General features: G+C 38.1%; 1 protein-coding gene across 1 annotated transcript; it reads left to right on the top strand.

The window, feature by feature from the left end:
* The first annotated feature begins 3,640 nt into the window (after window positions 1-3,640).
* On the top strand, window positions 3,641-22,993 carry LOC148590189 (tryptophan--tRNA ligase, mitochondrial-like). The gene is made up of 5 exons (XM_088539379.1): window positions 3,641-3,892; window positions 16,262-16,342; window positions 17,957-18,042; window positions 20,432-20,550; window positions 22,532-22,993. The coding sequence occupies exons 1-5, from the start codon at window positions 3,644-3,646 to the stop codon at window positions 22,978-22,980; spliced, it is 984 nt and encodes a 327-aa protein (XP_088395505.1). The 5' UTR covers window positions 3,641-3,643; the 3' UTR covers window positions 22,981-22,993.
* The last annotated feature ends 393 nt before the right edge of the window (window positions 22,994-23,386 follow it).

Here is a 23,386-nt window from a genome sequence, read left to right as displayed (position 1 = left end):
ATATGGCCACGCTGCAGATGTTGGAGATGGACTTTGGCCATCCTACTGTGGGTTGAGCACTGAATACTGATTCCTGGTCCTTGAAGAGCATTTAGATAGTGATGGCTTTTCAGTTGTGTTCATCCTGTTGTGACAAAGGAGGTTAGATAATAGCACACCTGAACCTTTACAGGTTTCTGGCCCACATGAATTTAGAAATGCCACTAAGAAGGAAAGGCACTGTAGTGTTTGGATTTGTCCTGCAGAAGTTTCATTGAGGCGGGGGGAAAAATACTGAATGTTAAAACATCTGTCAGATGCCATGTTTTTGCCAGGAGGGCAGGTTAGCATGCAGCATTACTGATAGAGGTGCACACACCATACAGAGTTAAACATATGAGCAGCAGGCTCCTGCTGCACTTACCACAGATGTCTGAATGAGTGAGTGCCTGTGGGCTGGAGCTGCATGTCTTGTGGCTTTCCCTCTGTTCCACTGGGAAGTCTTAGCTCCTTTTATTTTCATCCTCTTCCAAAGGCTGTACTTTAGAGTGCCCAGCTCCTATCCCCTGACCTAGCCGCCCCACCAAAGTACATTCCAGTCCCATGATTTCATGGTACCAGGCATAACTCCCCTGCCATGCTGCTATGCTGCCTGCTGGCTCTCACAGAGTGAACAAACATGGAACATAAACTCTCTCCAAAGGAGCAATGTGCTCTGTATATTTTTAGTATTAGAAATCCAACATTCATTTAAGGGCTTTTTTTTTTTTAACAGACTTCTGCTAACACAGTGGAATATTTCATACCACCCTGTAATGTCTCATACTTTATGTTGTTAAATAGAATCAAGAGTTAAAGATGAAAGACCTGTAGTCGGCTAGTCCCTCAGCTGGGAGCCAGTATAGGTTTGTTCTTTGTAATGTATTTCCTAGTGCTTTATCTAGCTTTTTTGTTACTGGACTTACTTATTTCTGCAAATTTCATACATTAGGTAGTTGCTGAACTTGGACCCAGTAGAAAATTGCTACAGTTTGTTTCTCTCATTTAATGTGATATTTATTGCCTATGTACTGAACAGACCTTATGTAAGTAGTTTTTTACCATTTAAACATGCAGACACCATTAAAGATGTCGTTCTTGCTTTCACAGATACATTCTTCTAGATAGAGAACTTTATTCTGTCTTTATGTAAAATTGCCTCCATGTTATATTGCAATTCGGCGTTTTCCTTCCAGGGTGCATTGTGTCACCAAATGCTAACTTACACAGTATAACAACAACAAAAACCCACCTTTGATTAGTTCATGCTTGTCCTTCAAATCTTTGGAGTTGGTGCAGAATTAGAATGTGCAGAATGTATTGAGACATTGATAGTTTCTATTTTCTTGGTGAAAAGCATTCTTGGATTACCTTAAAAAAAGCAAAAAAGATTTTTTTTGCATTTGGATACTCTATTTGAGTATATTGCATTCAAATTAAGGAGATATTTTTGCCAATACATCTCTTGTGTTCACAGTGATCCAAGAGGGAAAAGCAGTGAGCAGATAATAGTAGGCACATGAAGCGATACCTGAGGCTGCAAGAGAAAGGCATTTGCATAACCTGGGGCCTGAGAAGATCTTGCATAGAACTGTTTTGCATGGGCTCGATGTGCCAGGTGTCCTTGGGTTTCTTCATGCCTCCTTCTCTGTTAACAAGATGCTGGTGTTACTCCTTTGGCAGGTAGTAGCTTAATGGGCAGCCAGGGGTTCTCCTGGTGGTGGTAAACCTGCTGCAGTCTCCTCAGAAGAGAAGGTGTTAAATGGCAAACAAGGAACTGAGCAGCACAATTCAATTTTTAAATAATAGAGAGCATAACTGGGGGCATGGCTGAGCAAGGACTGGAAGATGGCATCTGGAAGTTAGAATTGCTGTTGGAGTAAATACTCTGCTTCCCACTGCAGCGTGTGACTGCCTTGCAGCTACTGGGTTGGAGACTCTCCAAGAGCTTTTAGAAGCTGACTCGAGAACATTCCTAGAAGTGAAGCAGATACTTGAGATAAAATATATGCAGGGGAGTTATCACCTGGAGTAAAATGTGTGGCCACTTTCTTGAGCAGGAAAGATTAGTATGGCAGCTAGCCCAAGTTTGCACTTACCTGTCAGCACAAACACTTAGAAGTTGGATAAGAAAATTGGCTTGATCTGAAAACGAGGCTTATTTTGAAAGCAAGGAGAAGTTTTCAGCAAGCTTTAAAGGAAAGCTGTTAGGCTTTTCTAAACTTTTCTAAAATAAATAGTATTAAAAAAACTACTGTAGCTGAACGTGCTGTCTCATTAGTTTTTTCCTGAATCTGTCTAGATCAGAAAGAATTAAAGGAACACAGTCAAGTTGAAGTGTAAAAAATAAAATAATGGTACTTGGCCTTGACTGTTGTGGCCCTTTTTTTGTGGTTTCATAGTTGCATGATTCCCTCCTTCTCCATCCATTTATAAAAGGTCCACAGACTTGGTAGTGGACTACATGAATAAATATTAATCTCCACTTTGTTCTAGATGTTATTTTTAAAATAATCAGGGAAAAAAAATCACATAGCCAGAAGTATAATGAAGGTGATGGACTTGACATGATAATCTGTCAGCTTATATTGTGCAGCTTTGTCAACAGGGTTGGTTGGTGGAACCCTGGTTTATAAATCCAGCACTCTTGTGCAGTCTTAAAACTTGGCATGCAACAAGCATTTTCACATGAAATACTGCTGAATTACTTTCTGGGTATAAGGGAATTCTTTAGAAAGCCATGGGAGGCAGTAGATCAAACCCTGACAGCTTGAGGCTCTGAGAGAATGGTAAAATGGAGGTCTGGGATGCAGGAAAACAAGCTTCTGGCCATGGTAACTGTCCCTTAGCCAAGCTATACATGTTTTAATTTTTTTAATCTTTGTGCACAGCATCTTTTTTTTCTTATTCTTCCTCTGCTTCCCTGTGAACCCTCTCTAGATGCTGATGTTTTACTGATGGTGTCCATAATTAATTCCAGTTGTGATCCTGAGCTATGCACTAGTAATGAGTGGCAATATTGCTTTATAGATCTGTTTTTAGATACTCCATGCTACTACCAATGTGGGTATTTTCAGGGCTTGGATAATCTCTCTACATTATTCTTTGACATTTGGTTCAAGGACTGGGTTTCTCTCTGGAACCAACTCTAGCAGTTCTCTTCAGCTAGAATAAGACTGATATTTGTGGGAGTCCGGATAGCAGTCTACTTGAATATTGCGTATATTTATAACAAAAATTTTGATTTTCTCTGTGCCATGATCCTAAGCTTCTATAGCATAGTGTAGCAATGTACTAAAAGGAAACATACAGCTTTGCTACCGAAAGCAGCTTGGCTTCTAAGATTATGTTTTCACTTGTCTCCTTTACAGCTATGTTTGTTCTTACATGCAGTCTGATAGCTTAAAACTACTCCAGTTGCCAGTCTCCACGGATAGAAACAGTATTTTGATTTCTGCAACTATTTGTAGGAAATGTTGATGTATTAATTTTTTTTTCTTAATATATGACAAGAGGAGAAATGAGACAGATGAGCAAAGTTTTATTAATGACAAAATAAAAAAGTATCTATCAAAACTTACTTGCATGTGTTACTTTTACTAATGCTTTGTAACAGAGTGGTGTCATGGATCGGATTTTCTCTGGTATTCAGCCAACTGGGACACCTCATCTGGGCAACTACCTTGGAGCCATCCAAAATTGGGTGAAGCTGCAGGAAGAATCCAGTTCAGTGCTATATAGCATAATGGACATGCACTCTCTCACTATGCCCAAGGAGCCGTCTGTTCTGCGCCAGAACATCCTGGACACCACTGCTGCCGTCCTTGCCTGTGGTATTGACCCTAAGAAGTGTTTCCTGTTCCGACAGTCGCTGGTTAGTGCTCCTGTTATATTACATTTATTTCTTACTAGGTAGCTTTCCAGACATATTAGCGAATAGAGTCTATGCAACCTGTTATCTGTGGCCTACTTCTCCGATTTCCCAGAGGAGGAGATTGGTCATAGCTTCTGCTGCAAAGATAGTGTTCACAAGGTCTGAATCAGTGAGAGGTACAGTGCAGGTACCTTCCTTATTTGAACATGGTTCTTTATAGACAGAGTTCCTTAGAAATATGAAACTGTGAAAGACAAGCCCACCTCTGTATCCTTAATGGATGATGAAGACAGGTATACATCCTCCTCACTTTTCACTGTATTAGAAATCAATCTAAATAGATAAGCACAGAATTCTGATGGAAATATGTTTAATTTAAACTGTTTAAAACTGTTCGTCTTTTTAAATCAGTTATGAGCTGGTTTGGCTGAATAACTAGGCTAAACCCTGACTTGACTTTATTCACAGTGAAGATGACAGTGAGGCTGACCTTACCTAGAACACTTTAAGCTGAAAGATGCAGTACAAATCAGTTTAGGATTTTTTTTCTCTTGTTTTCAATCAACTGAACAATTTCTTTAGTTGCAACACAGAATCGGGGACTTTATATGTAGACAAGGATTCTTCATCCTAGAAAAGAAATGATTTGCAGGAGGGCTAGAGAGGAATATAGTAAAGGTTTATAAAAGTGCAAGCGGTATGGAGAAAATAGGAAACAACTATTCTGTCCACTGAAGTACATGGTCTAACAGATGTCAAACTAAACAAGTGGTGGATTTAGCACAAACAAAACAATGCTGTATTTCATGAAGTACATCATTAGGCTACGTACTTGGCCCAAGGCTATAGTGCGTGCTAATAGGTATGTAGATTCAGAAAAGCATTGGACAAATGAATGAAAGAAAAACTTGCTGGGGACCGTTCTATACTTGAGGTACCATCTCTGGATCAGAAAGTGCAACAAGCACAATTAGCCCATGCTGAGAGGAAGTATGCTTTTCTGTACTTTTATTCTTTCCTAGACATAACACTATTGACTCCTGACAGAGACGGGTATTTGGTCTGACCCAGTGTTGCTATTATTATGTACTTTTAAGTCTAGAAGATAAGGTGCTGCCATTCCAGATTTTGCTTAAGTCAACATGCAGACTCTCCTTGAGACCATCAGATTATCTTTGAGGATTTTACACTCTAGCTAGCTACAAAAAGCCAGTTATATCTTGCACATTATAATAATGTAGGGGTTGAGTCTTTTGAGTCCCACCAAGGGAAAGTTTTACTCAGAAAATGGCAGGAGGGCAGGGCTGTGATGGTTTTATAGACTCAGTACAGTCAGCAGCCAATTATACTTTTAGCTAGCTAGGCTTGAAGACACTATATTTAGGTGCCACCAAAGATGGACTATGGAATGGACTACTTTTTATCTTAATTTCTCTGGATGTCCTTCTCTTTACAGATCTAAAGTTTTTTCTTCTACTTTAATCTATGGCATTAAGTATTTATTTGCTGCAGGCATTGATAGGTGTTATGAACCATATGCATACCAGTACTTATCACACTTATGTCCTTACAATTCTGTAAGTTCATTATCATATTGTGCACAATTGTGTGTATAATCCAGACTGTTTCAGCATGGTTCAGTCTGAAGTGGTTTGTGACTTCCTGAAAGAGAAACATTTGTTTAAACTGTGTGTGCTGTTCAGATATAGCCAGAGATGCACTCTAATCTGTCCTAGCAGCACTGGCAAAGCCCGAGGCCTAAATTCCTCTGGAGGAAATTTAAGGAAATCTCTCCGTGTAGCTCTTGATGTGAGGAAATAAAATGGGGACCTTGCTAATGTGGTTATTGCTTTAGTATGACAATGAAATAGCAAGTTATAGAATGACATAATAGGGAGCTCAGCTTTTCTAGGAATAAAGGTGCAAAATGGATTGCAACTATTGCTTATCAAGGTTTATTCCTTGGTGGATCTAAAGTTTTCTGACTGATCCATTTTTTAAAAAAAGAGCTGGCTTTTCCTTGTCAGTCACTGCAGCAGTCATTTCTTAATCACTAAGCAGCTATAAATAATGAGTGAAAACACTCTGGTTTGGTGGCAGTAATAGCAGAATGAAATTCTTCCCTTTTGTGTAGTGGCTGCAACACTGCAGAAATATGCCAGTGTTGGTAAGTTCTCATTAAGGGAATTGCTTACAGAGTCAACACTAATTTCTGTGGACCAAGCTGCTAACCCTAACCCTGAGCCCTAAACCCCAACCCTAAACCCTAGCCCCTGAACCCTAACTCCTAAACCTAAACCCTAACCCTAACCCTGGACAAAGCTGAGCAAGAATGGTCTAGAATCACTGAAGAATCTTCCCTTCCTTTCCTTCCCTCCCTTCCCTCCTTTTGTTTCTTTTTTTTGGCTTACTCTTTTTGTTCTTTCTTTCTGATGCTGCTTGTGTTACTTCTCTGAATTATGTTTGCCATCTATGAAAAAGTATTGATTACAGTGTTTCTCAAAAGACACATACGTTTGGTAAGGGTTTCCCTGTCAGTAGGCTTTTATTTACAGCAGAGTTTATCCAAATGAAATCCCTATTCTAGAGCTGCCTGAAATATCTACCTCCAAAGTTCTCACCCATTTTATCATCCTTTCCATTCCAAACTGGAGACAAACAGGCTGAACGATGTTAGGCACAGATGGGCTCCTGGGAGAAGTGTGTATGTGGTGAGAACAGACACCTCTGGGTTTTACAATAGATACAAAAGGAGCTATGGTATTAGGGTAATGTGGAGGATGACTTTGAGTCCCAAAGTTGATTACAGTGATGTCCTTGCTTTGCAAATAAAAAATGTAAGAGGAATTCTGTATAGAAAGATTTTTATCATGGTGCTTACTTTGAGGATTTATGGCCTCTGTTCTTGTATATTCTGTATTTAACCAAGTTATCTGCTTTTGTAAGTGGTAGTTTTTCTTAATGTACATAAATAGAACCTTAATGTCTGTTTGAATATTTAGCCTCCATCAATAACTGTTATTGCCATGTATCTGCCACTCCTATATTATACAAATAATATACCATATTGTTTGGTTTGTACCATATACAAACCCAATTTCCAGTTTAGAGAAGTGGTAGCCAGAAAAAAATAAATTATGATAACCTGAAATTATTTGGCAGCAAGAATGATGATGAGTATTTAAGATAGTGTTTGGAATTGAATTGTTGTTGAAGGGTTAGCTACTCAGCCCTAGTGAGGCCGCATCTGGAGTATTGTGTCCAGTTCTGGGCTTCACGGTATAAGAGGGATGTGGAGCTGCTGGAGAGAGTCCAGCACAGGGCCACAAAGGTGATCAGGGACCTGGAACATCTGTCCTGTGAGGAGAGACTGAGGGAGCTGGGCCTGTTGAGCCTGGAGAAGAGAAGGCTGAGAGGGGATCTAATCAGTGTATATAAGTACCTCAAGGGAGGGAGTGCAGAGGATGGTGCTGGTCTATTTTCAGTGGTGGCCACCAACAGAACTAGAGGTAATGGCCACAAACTGAAGCACCAAAAGTTCCACAGGAACTTAAGGAAAAATTTTTTAACAGTGAGGTTGACAGAGCACTGGAACAGGCTGCCCAGAGAGGTTGTGGAGTCTCCTTCTCTGGAGATCTTCAAAATCCGCTTGGATGCAGTCCTGTGCCACGTGCTCTAGGTGACCCTGCGAGTGCAGGGGAGTTGGACTAGATGATCTCTAGAGGTCCCTTCCAACCTTATGCATTCTATGATTCTATAAGCACATATAGGTAAAATATTAAGAAAGCAGAATTGTAGACATTAGAATTAACTTCCTTTAAGAAACACTGTCATTACAACTTGGTTAGTTTCTTGGTGATGAAATAACTCATAGAAGCATGATAATTTCTATACAAATTAATGCATATTTTAAAATCGCACATTGTAATTTGGAGTATGGATACAAGTGAGTTGTTAGAAAACCTCTCTAAATTGTAGCTAGTAAGCATTGTTTTCAGTATATACTTCTCAGTTGGAGTGTGGTACCCTCTCCGCTCTTAAAGGAAATAATGTCAAGATACACTTTCACAGGCCACCTTTGCCTGACAGGTGTCAAAGTAGTAACAGAAGTCAAGAAGTAACACGCTGTTTTTCCTCTACACCTCTACCCTACTAGACATATGCTGGATGATCCAAGAGAAACTAAAATTCCTTCAGAAGCTTCATCAGGCAGTGGCTGATTTGCTGCACTAAAACTTCCTTGAGGAGTTCTGTAGCTTTTTGGACAATTTAAAGTTCATTTTTAGGCAGAAAGATACAGTTTTCCCGCTTCTAGATGAAGTGATTTATTTTTTGAGTATAATCAACTGCAGTATTCTTGCAGTGTGCAAGTAAATTGAAGCAGTAATTCTGGGAGGTGGGAATTTGCCAATTTGTCTTAGCCTCAACTCTGAAAGCCAAATAATGACATTTAAAATGTGTTCATTGCTATTATTTTCCAGAAACGTCCAACTCTTGGACACTGTGTTTTGTGGGAAGAGTTTGAGTGGATTCAAGTTACTTCTTGTCCAATTTTCAGAGGAACTTAAAAGCTTCCATTGCATCATGGCTTATAAATTCATTAAAGAACATTAACTTAGCAAGATCCATTGAAAACTTCCTGTCATAAAAGGAAGTATGCAAATATTTAATTTAGAAAAATATTCTGCTTCTCCAGTCCTTCTTTCTGCCTCATAGAACTGGGATAAACTAACTAGAGCTGGAGGAGGGGTGGGGGGAGAGTGGGGAGGGAAGTCATGCTTTAGTTTATATATTTTTTTCCATTATTTATTTGTTTATTTCACTTATTATTCATGTGTCTTTATACTCTTCTGTCCATCAGGCATCTGAACGCACCAAACTAATTATTCAAACAATATTGTGAGTTAGACTTTCAGAATGTTTCTGAAAATAAGTCTTTTTATTAAAATAATAATAATGATAATAAAGGGAGGGAAAAGGGTGCCTGGACCAGATGACTGTGCTCTTTCTGACTGGATTTATACTGGTCTGGTTTTAGTAGAAGCATTCTTGTTGAGGTTTTGTGGGAGTGAGGAGAGTCAGATTCTATTTCTACAAAATTTTAACAAATGGTTAAATGAGCATAAATTATTAAATTGATCAAAGATAATAGCAAAAGCTGTAAATAGTAGCGAATTTACCAATAATACCTTAATTACTACACCTTAATTCAATGACTTGCTTAGTTTATGTTCAGTCAGATATTGCCTTTGCAACATGAATTTGTTTCATCCACTTGAATTACTACTTTGAACAGGAATGAGGGATGCCATATCAAATTTTCTATCTTAAAAATAGCTCACTAGGTACTTTAGTATTTTAGTTACAGGGGGAATGTAGCTTAGGAGCATTCTAACTTCTCTTGTGTATGGCTTCTTTATTTCCTCTAACTTTGTTTCCAAGCATTACCAAGTATCTTGAACATTCTGCTTTAAGCTTTGCTAAATCTTGTTACTAATTCTAGAAAATAAATGGTGGGCAGTGCTTTTTTTGTAAAGGGCTTTTTGATTTTTTTTCTGGTGTTTTTTTGGAAGCAGAGTCAAAGAGCCTCAGAAATATTTTCCCCCTTTGGAAGTTTAGGACATGTTTCCTTCTGTGTTCAGATTACTTCTAGTGCACAGCTGTCTGCAAGTTACTTTGACAGACCTTCTTGCTTGCCTCTCTGCACTGGGGAGCATATTCCCCACATAAAGTGTAGCTCTAATGAGGTTAACCTGCTGGGAGGAAGAGGAGTCGATACGATAGGCATACTGCAAATTTGCATCCCTTTGTGAAGAAGGGCATAGGTTACCACTTAGGTAAATCCATTTTGAAAATAGAACACTAAACCTCTTTTTGCAAAAAAACACTTCAGCTGCCAACATAGTAAACCTCAGAAAGCTCATTTTCTGAGTTACTGCTTTACCTGCTTTCAGATCTGTGTGCAGTCTGTGTGCAGTGTCCATTCCTCTCCCTGTTAGAGTCCGTTCTTCTCATTGCTTGCTGTCCTCCTCATCTCTTGTGTCTTGACATATGAAAAGTCATCTATAACTGCGTGGATTATAGGAGTAGCTATTGATTTCCTGTGCAAATATAACCTATTGTGCCCGTGGCCAGGCAATAGCAATAATCACTCTGTTGGGAAAAGACAGGATCAAGGAGAAAGCAATAGATCTGCAGGGAAAATCCTGAGGTGGTATTTGAGCATGTAATAAGCAGAGACAATCTGATTGTAAGCTCTAATCCCAGTGTAATAATGCCTGGTGCAGGCTGTGAGCAGCAAATGGCTGCACAAGCAAACAACTAAGAAGCTATTTTGAAAGACGGTGTACAGGGCACTCAACAAGGTGAACAGACAGGTGATATGTTTGGCCATCCAGATAATTGGTAGTAATATTTTAAATGGTCAATGCAGTTAAAAAAAGTGGTAGGACTTGTTTGCTTGTGTTTTGTTTTATTAAAAAAGAAGCTCACACTTATCAGCCCACAGGGAAACGATGTCTGTAATTTGTTCTGGAAATAATTCTTTGGCCAGTGATAGTAAGTCAGTAAGTCAGTGATAGTCAGCCAAGCTACAAGAAATATTTTCCTAGAAAATAATGTTTATATTGAAAACAGGCTATTATATTCTTTCAAGACAAAAAAGTATCTGTAGTTGACATGAGGAATTTAATAGATTAAGTAGCTGTTTTATAGATTAATAGCTGTTTAATAGATTAAATGGTTGTGACCAACGTTTGTGACATTCTCATAGGCTGATTTGTTTGCAGTTCAGGAACGGTCACTGATTGTGAATTTTGCCTATTGGAGATGCAATTCTTTTTTTTTTCTTCCCTGTGTTTTGTAGTATTTCATATACTGCAGTTCTTGGGAGGGAGCACTGGCTGAGAAGCTGGAACTTCACTGTGGAAGAGTTAAGGTGGCTTTGGGAAAGGTGGGGCATTCTGACAAAGTGCGTTGTTGGTTTAGAGGATAGTTTTGTTGACAGGCTTTAAAAAACAAATGAAGTTAAATTCTTTACTAGGTGTGTTATACATAGAGCAACCTTATTTGATGGTAACTGTGTATCCTTCTGTTATCTACGAGAGTTTTTTTTTTTTTTTTTAGGGTAAACTACTTAAAAAAAAAAAAGAAAGAAAAGAAAAGAAAAGAAAAGAAAAGAAAAGAAAAGAAAAGAAAAGAAAAGAAAAGAAAAGAAAAGAAAAGAAAAGAAAAAAACCCTCTGGCAGTCCTGCTGCTCTAAATGAAAACTGCATGTAAAGGGATGCATCTCTGTTGAAGGTCTTGCAATGGCTTGATAAATGCTACCAAATGCAATAGGATGCAATTTTAAGTCTTTTGAGATACTGAATTAAAGATGAGATGTCTTTTCTCCATTTTTACTTATCACTGAATTACTGGATAGGTTGCCTCTCTTCATTATATTAAGAAGAAAAACTCCCATGAAATCCTTATGAGTGGAAATACAATAATCTAACAATAAAAAAAGTGTTAGTAAGACTGTACTACTGATCCATTCTGATCAGGATGGTGATAGTGATCAGAAATTGCTAAGTTAGATTATAGAGAAGTTGCAGATGTATGGCAAGTATCAACAGTAGTACATTTCAACTTTCCATATATAGGGTCAATGTCTCATCAAGCAGAGAGGTAGAGATAAAATTTTTGGATGCTTCCCAGAACAGCCAGTTTTAGAACCTACAAGAAATGATGCCAGTCAAGATTTGGTTTTGGGTATTTTATAGGACCTAGTTCAGGTTTTGGGTTCAGATGGAATGGATGTGGAGCGGAGAGTTTTAGAGGAAACCTCTCAGTGTTAACAACCTATTTATGCCTTTAGCACTGTTTAGCACTGTTGCCAGAGAGAGTTGACCAAATAAATACAAAATAAATAAATGTTCAATTTTGAGAAAAGGAGCTAGAGGAAAAGAAAGCCTAATTGTCAAAAAAATATTTAAAATAATATACAGGAGCAATCCAAAAAGCAAGAAAGTGACAACTAGCCTGGAGGCTTTTTCTCTTTTTAATCGTATAAAAAGTCAAATATGTGACACCACTCAGCAAAATAATGGAGTGGGGGAAGGAGAAATTTTAAAAATAAATAAATAAATAAAGTGATTTCACTGAAAAAAATAAGGTGGCAATCTTAGTAGAAGATTAACCTTTCAGAAATATGAAACTTGCCCAAATGAGGAAAGAAGAAAGCACATAATCTTGGTAGGTCCCTTTCCTTAAACAAACAAAAATGGAGCTAAAAATAAAAAAGAATTTGAGGAGTACTCTGCCAAGGATTCTCAAGCTGATAGCAGAGATTCAAAACCAGGAGGTCAATTGTGTATCAAACAACAGATTTTTTTACACCAAAACATTAGCTAGGGAATCAGTGGGGCCTATTAAAGACCAAAACATAAGAGATCCTCACAGATAACAAAGCCTTAGACTCAGTTCTTGGTGTTGGACACACAGCTGAAAACATTTGGGGGAATTAACACATTCTCTGCAGTCTGTAGCAGCAAATCAGAAGAGCTAGGTCAATGTAATATAAATATTTAGGAACTATTAGATAGACACAGGCAATTTAGACATCAGTCTCAAGGACCAGATGACATTCGACTGAGAATATGAAAAACAAACAAACAAAAAAAACTTGGATGTGAAGTGGCAGAACTGCTAGGCAAGGCATGCATTCTAACACCATAATGGTCGCTATGCCCGAGGAATGGTAGACTGAAGTCACGTCGGCAGTCCACAAACAGATCTCTGAATGGGATCTCGGAAAAGATAAATGGCAAATTTTGATTTTAATCATAGTAGAAACGATAGAGTCCACAACAAAGAATAAGATACTGAGTATAGGGAAAAACAAAATTAAAGAGAAAAAACAAACAAGACAATCTGCTGTGGACAAAGAAGATCCAGGAAACATAATAGATTTGGACTTTTTTAAAGCCTTTGACAATATTCTACATCAAAGCATAGCCAAAAAATGGAATTGGAGGAAAAGATCTTAAATAGATGAACAGCTGTATAGGGAGTTGAAAGCCAATAGGGTATAGTGATCACCTTTTGGAGTGGAGAAGTCAGGTCCCTCAGGACTCATGCTGAGAACAGTTTTGGTCAGTACTATAATTAATGACCTGAAGAAGGCGGTGAACAATAACATCTCCAAGCTGTGGACAATGCTAAGTTCTTTGAGTAGCCAAATGCTATGCCAAGGGAGAACTCCAAAAGGATTCCTGAAAGTGGGAGAATGGGCAAATTAGTGGTAGAAAAGTTTTAAATGTAAAAGGGAGAAGTAATCTGAACCTTGCTTGCACAAATCAGAAGAAAGGTCTTAGAGTCATCCTTGACAATTCTCTGAAAATATTGGCTCACTGCAAGCAATATTCAAAAAAAAAGCTAATGATGTGTCGTCGTTTCATCATCAGGAAGGGTACTGACAACAAGGTGGAGGTATCATTTTGGTGCTCTATAAGGCTGTAGTGTCCCTCTATTTAGAGTACTGGGTAAAACTGTAGTGTCTGCATCTCAAGAAGGAAGTAGTGAATTGGAGATGATACAAGGAAGAGGAATTAATGCTACAGGGGATGGAACAGCTAGCTGCCTTAAAGACCTACAAGTCTGGGATACTTCACTTTGTAGAAGGCAGAGATGTAGATAAAATCAAGGTTTGCAAAATCACAAAAGCAGTGGAAAAATTGAGTGTGGAATTGTTCAGCAAAGCCTGCAGTACAAGATCTGATTGGTATTTGAAACTAGTAAACAAGCAGTCTGAAGTGAGTAAAAGTAACCAGGGTAACTAGGTTCGAATTTCTAGAGCTTGTTGCTGTAGGAGAATGTGGAGTGGAGAATTACCAGCGATTAAGAAAGTTTGTCCAAGAAAATGGCTTGTCTTCTTTGGATCCATTGCAAGTGCTTAGAGATTTGACAAGGCCTTTATTTTGTAGTAATTTTTTATGACTTTCTTCAGTTTATCTTGATACAAAGTTATCCAGCCAAAATGAGGGAGTACTGGGGCTTAATGAGTCACCACTTTTCAGATGATGCATGATGATGGACCAAGTGCACCACCAATTACTTGCCCCTCTTGCCAAGAAATACACAGTAGTTTAAATGACGAGTTAGTCTGACAAATGATTTGTCATTTAAGCTAGTACCTTTTGCTACGCAGACTGGCATACAGTCAGTTACCGCAATTCTGGTGATAAATATTAGGCTTCATTCCAGACTTGTCATACAGCTTCAGTACCCAACTTGTTTTCAAAAGAAGTTCACACCCTTTTGTGCACTCTTACTTTTTTCTTCCTTTATATGTGTGGAGTTTTTTTTGTTGTTGTCGTTTTTTCTTCACAGTATTCAGCAATCTTCTTGCCTTGGTTAGGAGAGATTCTGTGTTTAAGGATTAAAAGCAAGTGTAAGTTGTTTAGGAAACTGCAAATGAGAATTAACAAATGTTGTTTAGATCACTTAGTGTTTTGGTAACTGATGTAATGTCAAAGCAATGAAACACACATGCAGCCTGCAGCCTTGACTGTGAAAGCAGTGTCCAACAGAGCCAGATCAATGACTGCATAGCTTTTAAAAGGAGTCCTTGTCAACACAAGTGCAACAGAGCACTGTCTCCTCTCTATCCATGACTAGAAGAAAGGAATGAGAAAATACTTTGAACCAGATGGTTTTTCCTCCTAAAGAGATAGAGGTCTGAGCTGAATTGATTTTGATTTAGCTCAGTTGACTGTGTATCTCGAAGAAGATGCATTTGGTGCATCTTGGTGCACTTTGCCTTCCACACAGAAGGCTGCAAGTTAAATAAGTGTGAGGAAATAGAAAAAAAAAATCTTGGAATATTTCATATTGGGCTGTTTTTTTTTGAGATTTAAAATGTGACAATAAAGGAGTTGTCATTAACAAGGCTAGTAATTCTTGCTTGTTGTTAACAAGCACTTTTTACTGCCTTAATTTGGGTTGTTAAATCATACTGCAGGCATGATTTAGACATCTTTGAGACAACATGCTCTTCAATATCCAAATGCCAGTACTGAAAGGAGTGAATGAAACATGTAAGCAAAGGAGCAGAGCACGTATCACCTTATTCTTTTGATGATCGTGTTATATATAGCTAACTAGCACCAGATGAGAACTGCTGCAAAGAAATTAGTATACATCAGCACTCCCTGGTAAAACACAATGTTTGCCTGTCTTGCTATTCCTAAAACAAATACCAGAAATACAAAATCTGCAGGATATATGTCAAAAAACAAACCTGTCATGGTATTGGTTGTATAGCATATTTCCGCTATATTTTAGCATGTATCTCTACGTGCATCAAATGTTCCCAACAAGCATTGTGGTGGGGAGACTAAATAAATGGTAAAGCAAATAAATTTTAAATAAATTTTAAATTTTATTTTAAAATCATTGTCTAATGTGTTTTCAAAACAGTTAATATTCCATCATCCCTTCATTTTCCACATATTGTTAAATGAAGAGTTTGTTTTAGGAGCTCAGATAGGATCTCCTGACTGTCTGCCTTTTAAACGCACCCTTGCAGCAAAGCGTATGTGGAGGCCTGATCCTTTGCATTCATCTGAAGATCTGTATTCATCTTATAGTATTGCAGAACTGAAGGATAAATTAATCCACAGTTCAGGCTACGCAATAAAATTCAACATATCAAAAACTCCCGATGTTATCTGGGGTCAGCAAACTAACAGCTCCTGTCCCGCTTGTGGCTGACATCAGCAGGAGCCTTGTTGGGCAACCTTGGTCCTCCTGTTCTTTGACCACGACAGAAGCTCTGCAGCTGCATGCACTACAACATGACATAGCTTAGGTGAGGACTGGGACCCAAACCTGAACTGAAATGAGACTTCTGGGCCCATAGGAAGTGTGTGGGTGATGGACCAGGTGAGGCAGCTCAGAATCCAGGACACAGAAGAACCAAAGCCAGGTGACTTTGGGGATTTGCAGCAAATTATCATTAGAACCAAGAAAGGCAAAGTGAGTCTGTAACTACTGATACATTATCTCAATGAGTAGGGATGTTGCAACATGCTAGCCAACAGTTAGTTAGGTTTCACACAAGTTCACTTTCATGCTCCTACCAAAGCCTTTACTTTCTCTTTTGGATTTGGATTAGATAGGAGAACATTGTCCAGCTGTCCTAGCTCACGCATTCTATGCAGTGTCCAAAACTTTTTATTAACTTTTTTTTGGTGTGGCCCTCACTTAAAAAAATAAAAGGAAAATAAATGGCTTTCTGATCTCTGCCACTACTTATCTCTACTGATTTTGAGAAAACCTGCATATACCTGCATATGATTAAAATACGTTCTGATTTTTTACCTGCAGGTCCCTGAGCATGCAGAACTTGCCTGGATTCTTGGGTGCATTACTAATGTGCCACGTTTACTACGCTTACCGCAGTGGAAGGTAAGTTCAGTTTAATAAATTGGAGGGGAATTCAGTAGGGGAAAAAAGTAGGAGAGCTGTTCTCCTGGAAAGACCTCATTATCTGTGAAGTACCAACTGTATCTTGGTTATCTTTACAAATATGGTTAAGTTTTTCTTTAGGCCTATTGCAGAGGGAGGATTTTTTTTTTCAGGTCTATGGCTGTCAGTACGTTTGTTCCTTTGGGATACTACAGGATAGTATTTGTCAGAGACTTTAAGAAAAAATACTAAACGGGCATCCATGTCTTTCAGTTTGATTAAAACAAGTTTGATAAAATGCTTGAAGTTGTTAACAAGGTTTATTTAAAAGTAAAATTAAAAACAACTAACCATTTTAGTGGGAAAAATGAGCTTTTTTGATGAAGGAGTTCAATAAAGAGCTTTTTTGGGGGAAAGCTGGTGCAATAGAAGCAACAACAACATATATAACATGTATAACAACATGTATAACAACAACAAAAAGAATACACAAATGATAAATATTAAAAATATGCTGAGTCATTGAGTTAATGCACCTTAGAATGTTTTTCTTTTAAGTTTCAAATAGTTAACTTATTTGTCTTGGTCCTGCGTCAGCATTACTGCACCAACTGCATTCTTGCACTTAATTTCCTTGGATTTTATTTTAGTGTTTAGTAAACAGAAAAATGAGGGAGAGAGAAATATCAAGAAAGGGCAAAGAATCTTAAGAGCAGTTTGGCTTGCAGAGTTCAGAGCAGTCTTAAATATCTCCATATGTTTTCTCTTTTTTTGCTGTTTTTCTTCTTAATTAAATAAAAACAGTAAAACTTAAGTCCAGCAACCCGTGTTAATGCATGGCATAGATTAAAGCCAACCTTTTCAAACCTGAGGTTCTAAAGTTAAGCTCTTAAATCCAGCTTTGTCTGGATTGACTTTCCAAATCTACGGATAGGTGTTACAAGTGCTAGGGTTTCCAAATTAGGTCCCTTGAGCTTAGGCATTCAGAGATGTAGAGAGAAGAGAGAATCTGTATGAAAGGTAGAGGAAAATCTAAAGAACTTGAATAGTGTGAGCAGTGTGAACTGGTAAAGAGAAGGCTGGATTCTGCCTCTGTGAACATTGATGTTTCTCCTAGCTAGCACAGACCTCTTGGTGACTGTAGGTAATCATTTTCCCCCAAATTTATTCCTCAATTATCTGTGAAACACAGGTATTCATTAATGCCTTTTATATCTCTCCTCTAAAGTGTTTCAAAACTTACTGCTGAAGATGATTTTTGGAGGTAGGGTTTTCATTAATAAGGGCAATAACCCAGCTATACTGCTTTGTATTTTTAATCACTTGAAGGAGTAAGATTATAAATAGAAAGGAAATAAAAGCCTGTATTTTTTTCCCCAATAAAATATCGGAACAGTAAAAGGGAATTCATAAATATAGGGCATAAAATGGGACTTATATAATAGCAAGGAGCACATTTTACATGGCTTCCTTTTCTCTAGAGTTACACAACAAATGGAGTAGCTGAAACCTGCAGCACACAGTTAAGTGGAGTTCTAATAGTTAAAATCAGTGTCAGACTTTGACATCATTAGCTAAAAGGGTAATTTCTCTCTGTTCTTCTTTTGCAAACAGATGAAGTGTGCCAGCCAGAATAATGAAGGAACCGTTGGTTTGTTGACCTACCCTGTGCTTCAAGCAGCAGATATTTTGCTGTACAAGTAAGAGTATGTGAGCCCACAGGCCATGTCTGTTCAGCTACTTTAAACTGAACTTTCATCAGATCAACATGTTAAAATTTTAAGTGGGGGAGCTGAGTGTGATTAGCTTCAAGATCATCAAGTCCAACCGTAAACCCATTGCCAGCATACTGCTAAGTCTGTTATTGCTACTCTGCACCTTGTGGTATCTGGGCTAGCTCAAGTTCCTCTGGGGCACACTGCATAATATAATGAAAATACCCTAAAGAGGGACTGGTTCCATGTCCAAGTTCCTAACCTAGCTGCTAGAGTTTGTAATGCATTGTCATGCAGTACAGTTGTATTTCATAGTATGATTTAAATTGTCTCTGTAACTGAATATCAGAGACAATGCACGGTGTATTAATTATTTCTATGTTCTATGTATACGTACTTTACAGAACTGTTCTGAAGTACATGACGTTGTGAATATTTTGGGGGGCAGAGAAGTAACAGAGAACTTTTTTGGAGGGAGGACAGAGTATCCAAGATTAGCAAATTGTTAACTACAGAAAAAATAGTTCTAGAGAAATTTAATCCTAAGTGATTATTAGTAGGGGAAAGTAGTAATGTCAGAGGACTGATAGATAATATTTCTAATTCATTTGTATTTTACCAAAAAAAAAAAAAATAAAAGGAAGCAAGTGAAAAGGAAAAATTGTTTTCAACAAAATAGGGAGTCCCATTTGATTGTCAAGTAGTAATTTGTAGTGAAACCTAGACTTCATCAGAAATCACCGTGCTCTGGTTGAGCTGGAACATGTATGTCTCTTGCATCTCTAATAACATCCTGTGATTCATCACTTCATGGAGAAGCCTGTATTTTGTTTGCCACTAAGTTTATTTTCATTAGACTGTCCAGATAGAGAACAAAACAAGAAGGTGAAAGAGAAAAAATATTTCTTAGAGGAAATTTGGCATTATATATTTAATGAAAAATGTTTTAATGTAAAGGTATAAGATAGGAAATGAGAGTTGAGGAGAAATGGCAACACAGGAAGGGAACAGCAATCTGGAGTAGAATTAAGAGCTGGAGGATGGGGAGAAACAGTACTAATTCAGAAGAATCAAGGATCAAAGAAAAAGGAAAATGGAAAGATAAATATAGGTAAAAATAGATTTTAAAAAGGTGTAAAAATAGCAATAAGAGAAGTATTAAACAGCAAGGAAAAAGGAAAGGAATCATGCAGAGACTTTTATAAAAACAGTATGCTTTCTCTTTAGTGGCAAACTATGTGAATATGGAACCATTTTGGCATATGGAAACATTTCTTTTGACCTACTTAAAGTATATTGATTATGGTAACTGATTTTCTTTATGTTAGTTTTAGGCCACTGTGATTTCCAATTGGCTACTGTAACTGTTTTTAGGTTGCCTTGATGACTGTTTGGTGGGGCACAAAAAGTGAACAGACTGATTACTGGACACCAGCCCAGTGGTTCAGAATAGGAAGTATGGAATGCTGTGTTGAACTAAAATTTTATGGGAGCTTAAAAGATGCTTAGTGAACTTTCGTACACTGGAACATGTCCAGGATTTGGAGCTGAATATTCCGCAAACCTTAGGGAGGAAAAAAAAAAAAAAAAAAAGGCGAGAGAGGAGGGGAGAATAATCAAAAGCTGACAAGACTTCAAGTCTGCCTCATCTGAAACAGTCATATGTTTTTAGTGAGGATGATTAACTGTGGGAAAGAATCACCAGGGGAAGTACTGGATTCTTCATGTCCTGATGTCTTCAGATGCAGATTGTATTTTCCTCAATACAGGAGATCAAATGGTCTTTTGATCCTCACAGACCTAATCTAAGAATGATAACTCTTACAGCAGTAGGAACACTGGCCCACGTGATATTTATGTAATACTGACCCCCAAGGAAGAACCACTCTCTCCTTTCCTTCCCTTGATAAATCCCCTGTGCTAACTTCTTAAAAACAGTTATATCTTCCTGAGACTTGACAAGGGAAGATGGACTTTCTGCCTTACAGATCTTTCTTGCTTTGTTCATGCACCATAACACATGCTCTTTGATCTCTAAAAGAACAGCAGGAGATACTACAGTAACCCTTCTTTGTGTTGAGTTTAATTATTTGCTCTTACTGGTATCTTTATCAGTATATTTTTCATACATGTTTTCATAAAGGGCTATTTTCAGTCTTGGAGAGGTGCTTCACTTCAGTGGGAAAAAAAGCATATTCATACTCTGCTACAGTCAGCTTGGGATCTTGTTCACACAATGCCTATGTCTAGGTGAGACTGAGTATTTACCTCAGTCTGGCCTTCAGTCATGGCAAAAGCTATTACAGTCTAGAGTGACCTTTCAGCAGAACTGGAGAGCTTTGCTGAATTTCCTGTATCTGTTTTTTATTAAAAGGTCAACACGTGTTCCTGTTGGAGAAGATCAAGTCCTGCACCTGGAACTAGCCCAAGATATAGCACAACATTTCAACAAGAAATATGGAGAATTCTTTCCTATACCCAAAGCCATTTTAAGTGAGATGGTTGTAGTTATTTTTTTAACTGCTGTTTGTGGTTGAAGATAGATAAAAATGTGTGGGAGCAGTCTCAAGGACCAGAGAAAGGAAATAAACTGATGACAAAAGAGTAGAAAAGTGAAAACTGACAACAAGAGACTAGAGGCTTTAACAGTGATTTCCCAAGATGGACCCAAGGCCTTGGTAATCCACAGTAAAGGAATGCTTATGGCATCTGATATTCCAGTCTCAGGGGGCAGATGCACTCTGTTACTGCCAGTCAACCTTGCTTCAAGGGCCTTTGAAGACCAGAGTCTCTACTCCATGCTGCTAGTTCAGGAGACATGTAAGAAACAAGATAAGCAACATCTAGCAGGCAGAATTTTGTGGTGTCTGAGTTTACATTGGTGTTTACATTAAGCATGCTGTACAGTTTTTAGGTTTATTAATACAGTGCTTAAAAATTCTTTGATCCTTTAAGTACACGTAAGTATTGCATATTTCAGAAAAGGTTTCTTACAGAACCTAGACTTTCTATTTTTGATCTTAGTGTCCAGGAGACTTACAAGGAGAACTTCTTCAACTGTTTTTGAGCAACAGGGTCATAGGCTGGGAAGTGAGGAGGAGTTAGATTATGTAAATGGCATGTTTGTTAAGAAACATGAAGAACTGGGCAAGGAAGAAGTATTGCATTTATTGTAAGTAATTTAGAGGAATGCACGGCAAGACCTTTGCCTCCAAAAGGGCAAGGAGCTCTCACCTTAGAAAAGATGGGCTGTAATAAATGTCTCTTGCAAGCTTCTGTGACAAAAATTGTATTAGCCTCAGAGTGTGGCTTAGAGTGAACTGGCTGTTGCTAACTCTGCAATATCTAATGCACAATTGAATGCCAAGCACTGTAAAGAGGAGTGGAATGTACCCTAAGCACAGTGAGATTTTATATCAAAAAATAAAAAGCTTAATATGAAAAAGGGTCTTTTCACCTGCCTGATGATAAGCATGCCTTCCACAGGTATTTACAAATCAATGGCAGGTATTAGGTGACTGGTGGTTTTAGGGAGTTATTCAGACTTGTCAGTTGTAGGGAGCTAAATCATCTGGGCATCTTCAAAATCAAGACACTCCTCCAAAAGAGAGTTTAGAACAGAGCCCCCTTGTCCCTTCACTGAATGTATAAGGAGCTGATGGGGACTTTGTGGGTAATTTAGTTGGCTGTATTAGATGTGTGAAAATGATAGGTGTGAATCACTGCCACTAAATCAGTGGTAGTTTATATGCTTGGTGGATGCTGTTTCTTGGAAAAAGACTGTAATGGTTTGGGTTGATGACATTAAAATATTTTGCAATTTTCCTCTAATGCTATTCTGTTTCAGATACAGGCATGTAACTTAGTAGTTTTTGTGATACCTTCATTTCTTTTATCATCTGAACAACGCTTCCCCCCTAATGGAGCCTGTTAGTTTTTGCTTAGGGAACTCTTAGGAACTGTCTGTATTGATATTTAGGAGAATTATCAAGAGTTTGGAGTGAGAGAGTTTCCTAAAGTAAGGAGATTAATTACTGTTCTTTAGGAGCAGTGATTTAACCTGCTTTCCAGTGTTACATAACCTTTTGCTAATTTCCAGTCCTTGCTTTCTAGGCGCTTGGGCTCTCATGGCCCCCTTGCCAGGAATATAAGGGAATAGATGGGTTGTAGTGGAAATGAGCAAGCAGTCACAAAAAATATTAGAAATGTCCAAGCAAAAGTGTCTGTTCAGGGAAAAGACAAGGGAGAAAAGTAAGTTTTCAATCAGTTTATGGGAGAAGAAAAATGACTTAGTAGGAGATGAGGACTAAACAGGAGTTTATTGCACTCAGAAATTGCACTCAGAATTCTTTTAAGCAAGGACAGTGAGAGAACTGATTGTTTTTTATGTGTTGCTATGAATTGCCAATCATATAAGAGATTGTTCGATAAGAGATTGTTTTCTATCTGTGCATAACTACACTTTTTTTTAAAGGTACAACAAAGAAGATAAAGTCCCTCAGAGATCCAGCAGTGAAGATGTCTAAGTCAGACTCACAGAAACTAGCTACAGTTAATGTAGCAGACAGTCCTGAGGAGATAGTGCTGAAATTTCGCAAGGCTGTGACTGACTTTACCTCTGAAGTGACCTACAATCCAGAGAGTCGCCCTGGTGTCTCCAATCTGGTGTCCATTCATGCCGCGGTAACAGGACTTAGTATAAAAGAAGTGCTGCAGCAGTCTGCTGGTCTTGACACTGCTCGCTACAAAATTGTAGTAGCAGAGTCGGTTATTCAAAAATTTGCACCTATCAGAAGTGAAATCAAGAAACTTCAGGAAGACAAATACCATTTGATAAAGGTTTTAGAGGATGGAGCAGAGAAAGCCAAAGAACTAGCTGCCCCAATCTACCAAGAAATAAGGAGACTGGTGGGATTTCAGTAGAAACTGCTAAATAGCCCAAAGAACTTCTTTTTTTTTTTTTTTTCCTGGACAGCCTTTTTTGTTTGTTTGTATCTTCTTAATCATTTCAGTTTAGAAAAAAAAAATATCCTGGAAAATCAAAGTAGGCTGTCAAAGTTTGCACTTCAAAAAATGTGCATAAAGCCAGTTCTTCCCGGTGAGACCAGTGTCAAGCTAGTCTGTTTGGTTAAAGGAAGAAGGTGCAGGCAATCACAATTCACAAAGAAATTCCACAAAAGCAAGATAGCAAGGTTGCCCAACAGAATCTTGCCTTTCTTTATTGTTTGTTTGTTTGTTTGTTCATTTATTGACTATTGCAAAAAAAGCTGAGTTATAGGCAAGGTAATTAGAACCTAGTAGAAAGAGTTGTCATGTTCTCAAGAACCTT

This window comes from Tinamus guttatus, unplaced genomic scaffold, assembly GCF_059628265.1.
Source record: "Tinamus guttatus ecotype Peru unplaced genomic scaffold, ASM5962826v1 Tinamus_guttatus_pri_ptg001615l, whole genome shotgun sequence".
NCBI classification, from domain to species: Eukaryota; Metazoa; Chordata; class Aves; order Tinamiformes; family Tinamidae; genus Tinamus; species Tinamus guttatus.
Note: the sequence above shows the minus strand (reverse complement) of the source record. Positions and strands in the feature narration are given on the sequence as shown.

Coding starts and splice junctions, on each gene's coding strand:
- LOC148590189 (XM_088539379.1), top strand. CDS start 3,644: ATGGATCGGATTTTCTCTGGTATTCAGCCAACTGGGACACCTCATCTG. Junction 3,893..16,261: donor TCCTGTTCCGACAGTCGCTG/GTTAGTGCTCCT, acceptor TTTTACCTGCAG/GTCCCTGAGCATGCAGAACT. Junction 18,043..20,431: donor GCAGATATTTTGCTGTACAA/GTAAGAGTATGT, acceptor TTTTATTAAAAG/GTCAACACGTGTTCCTGTTG.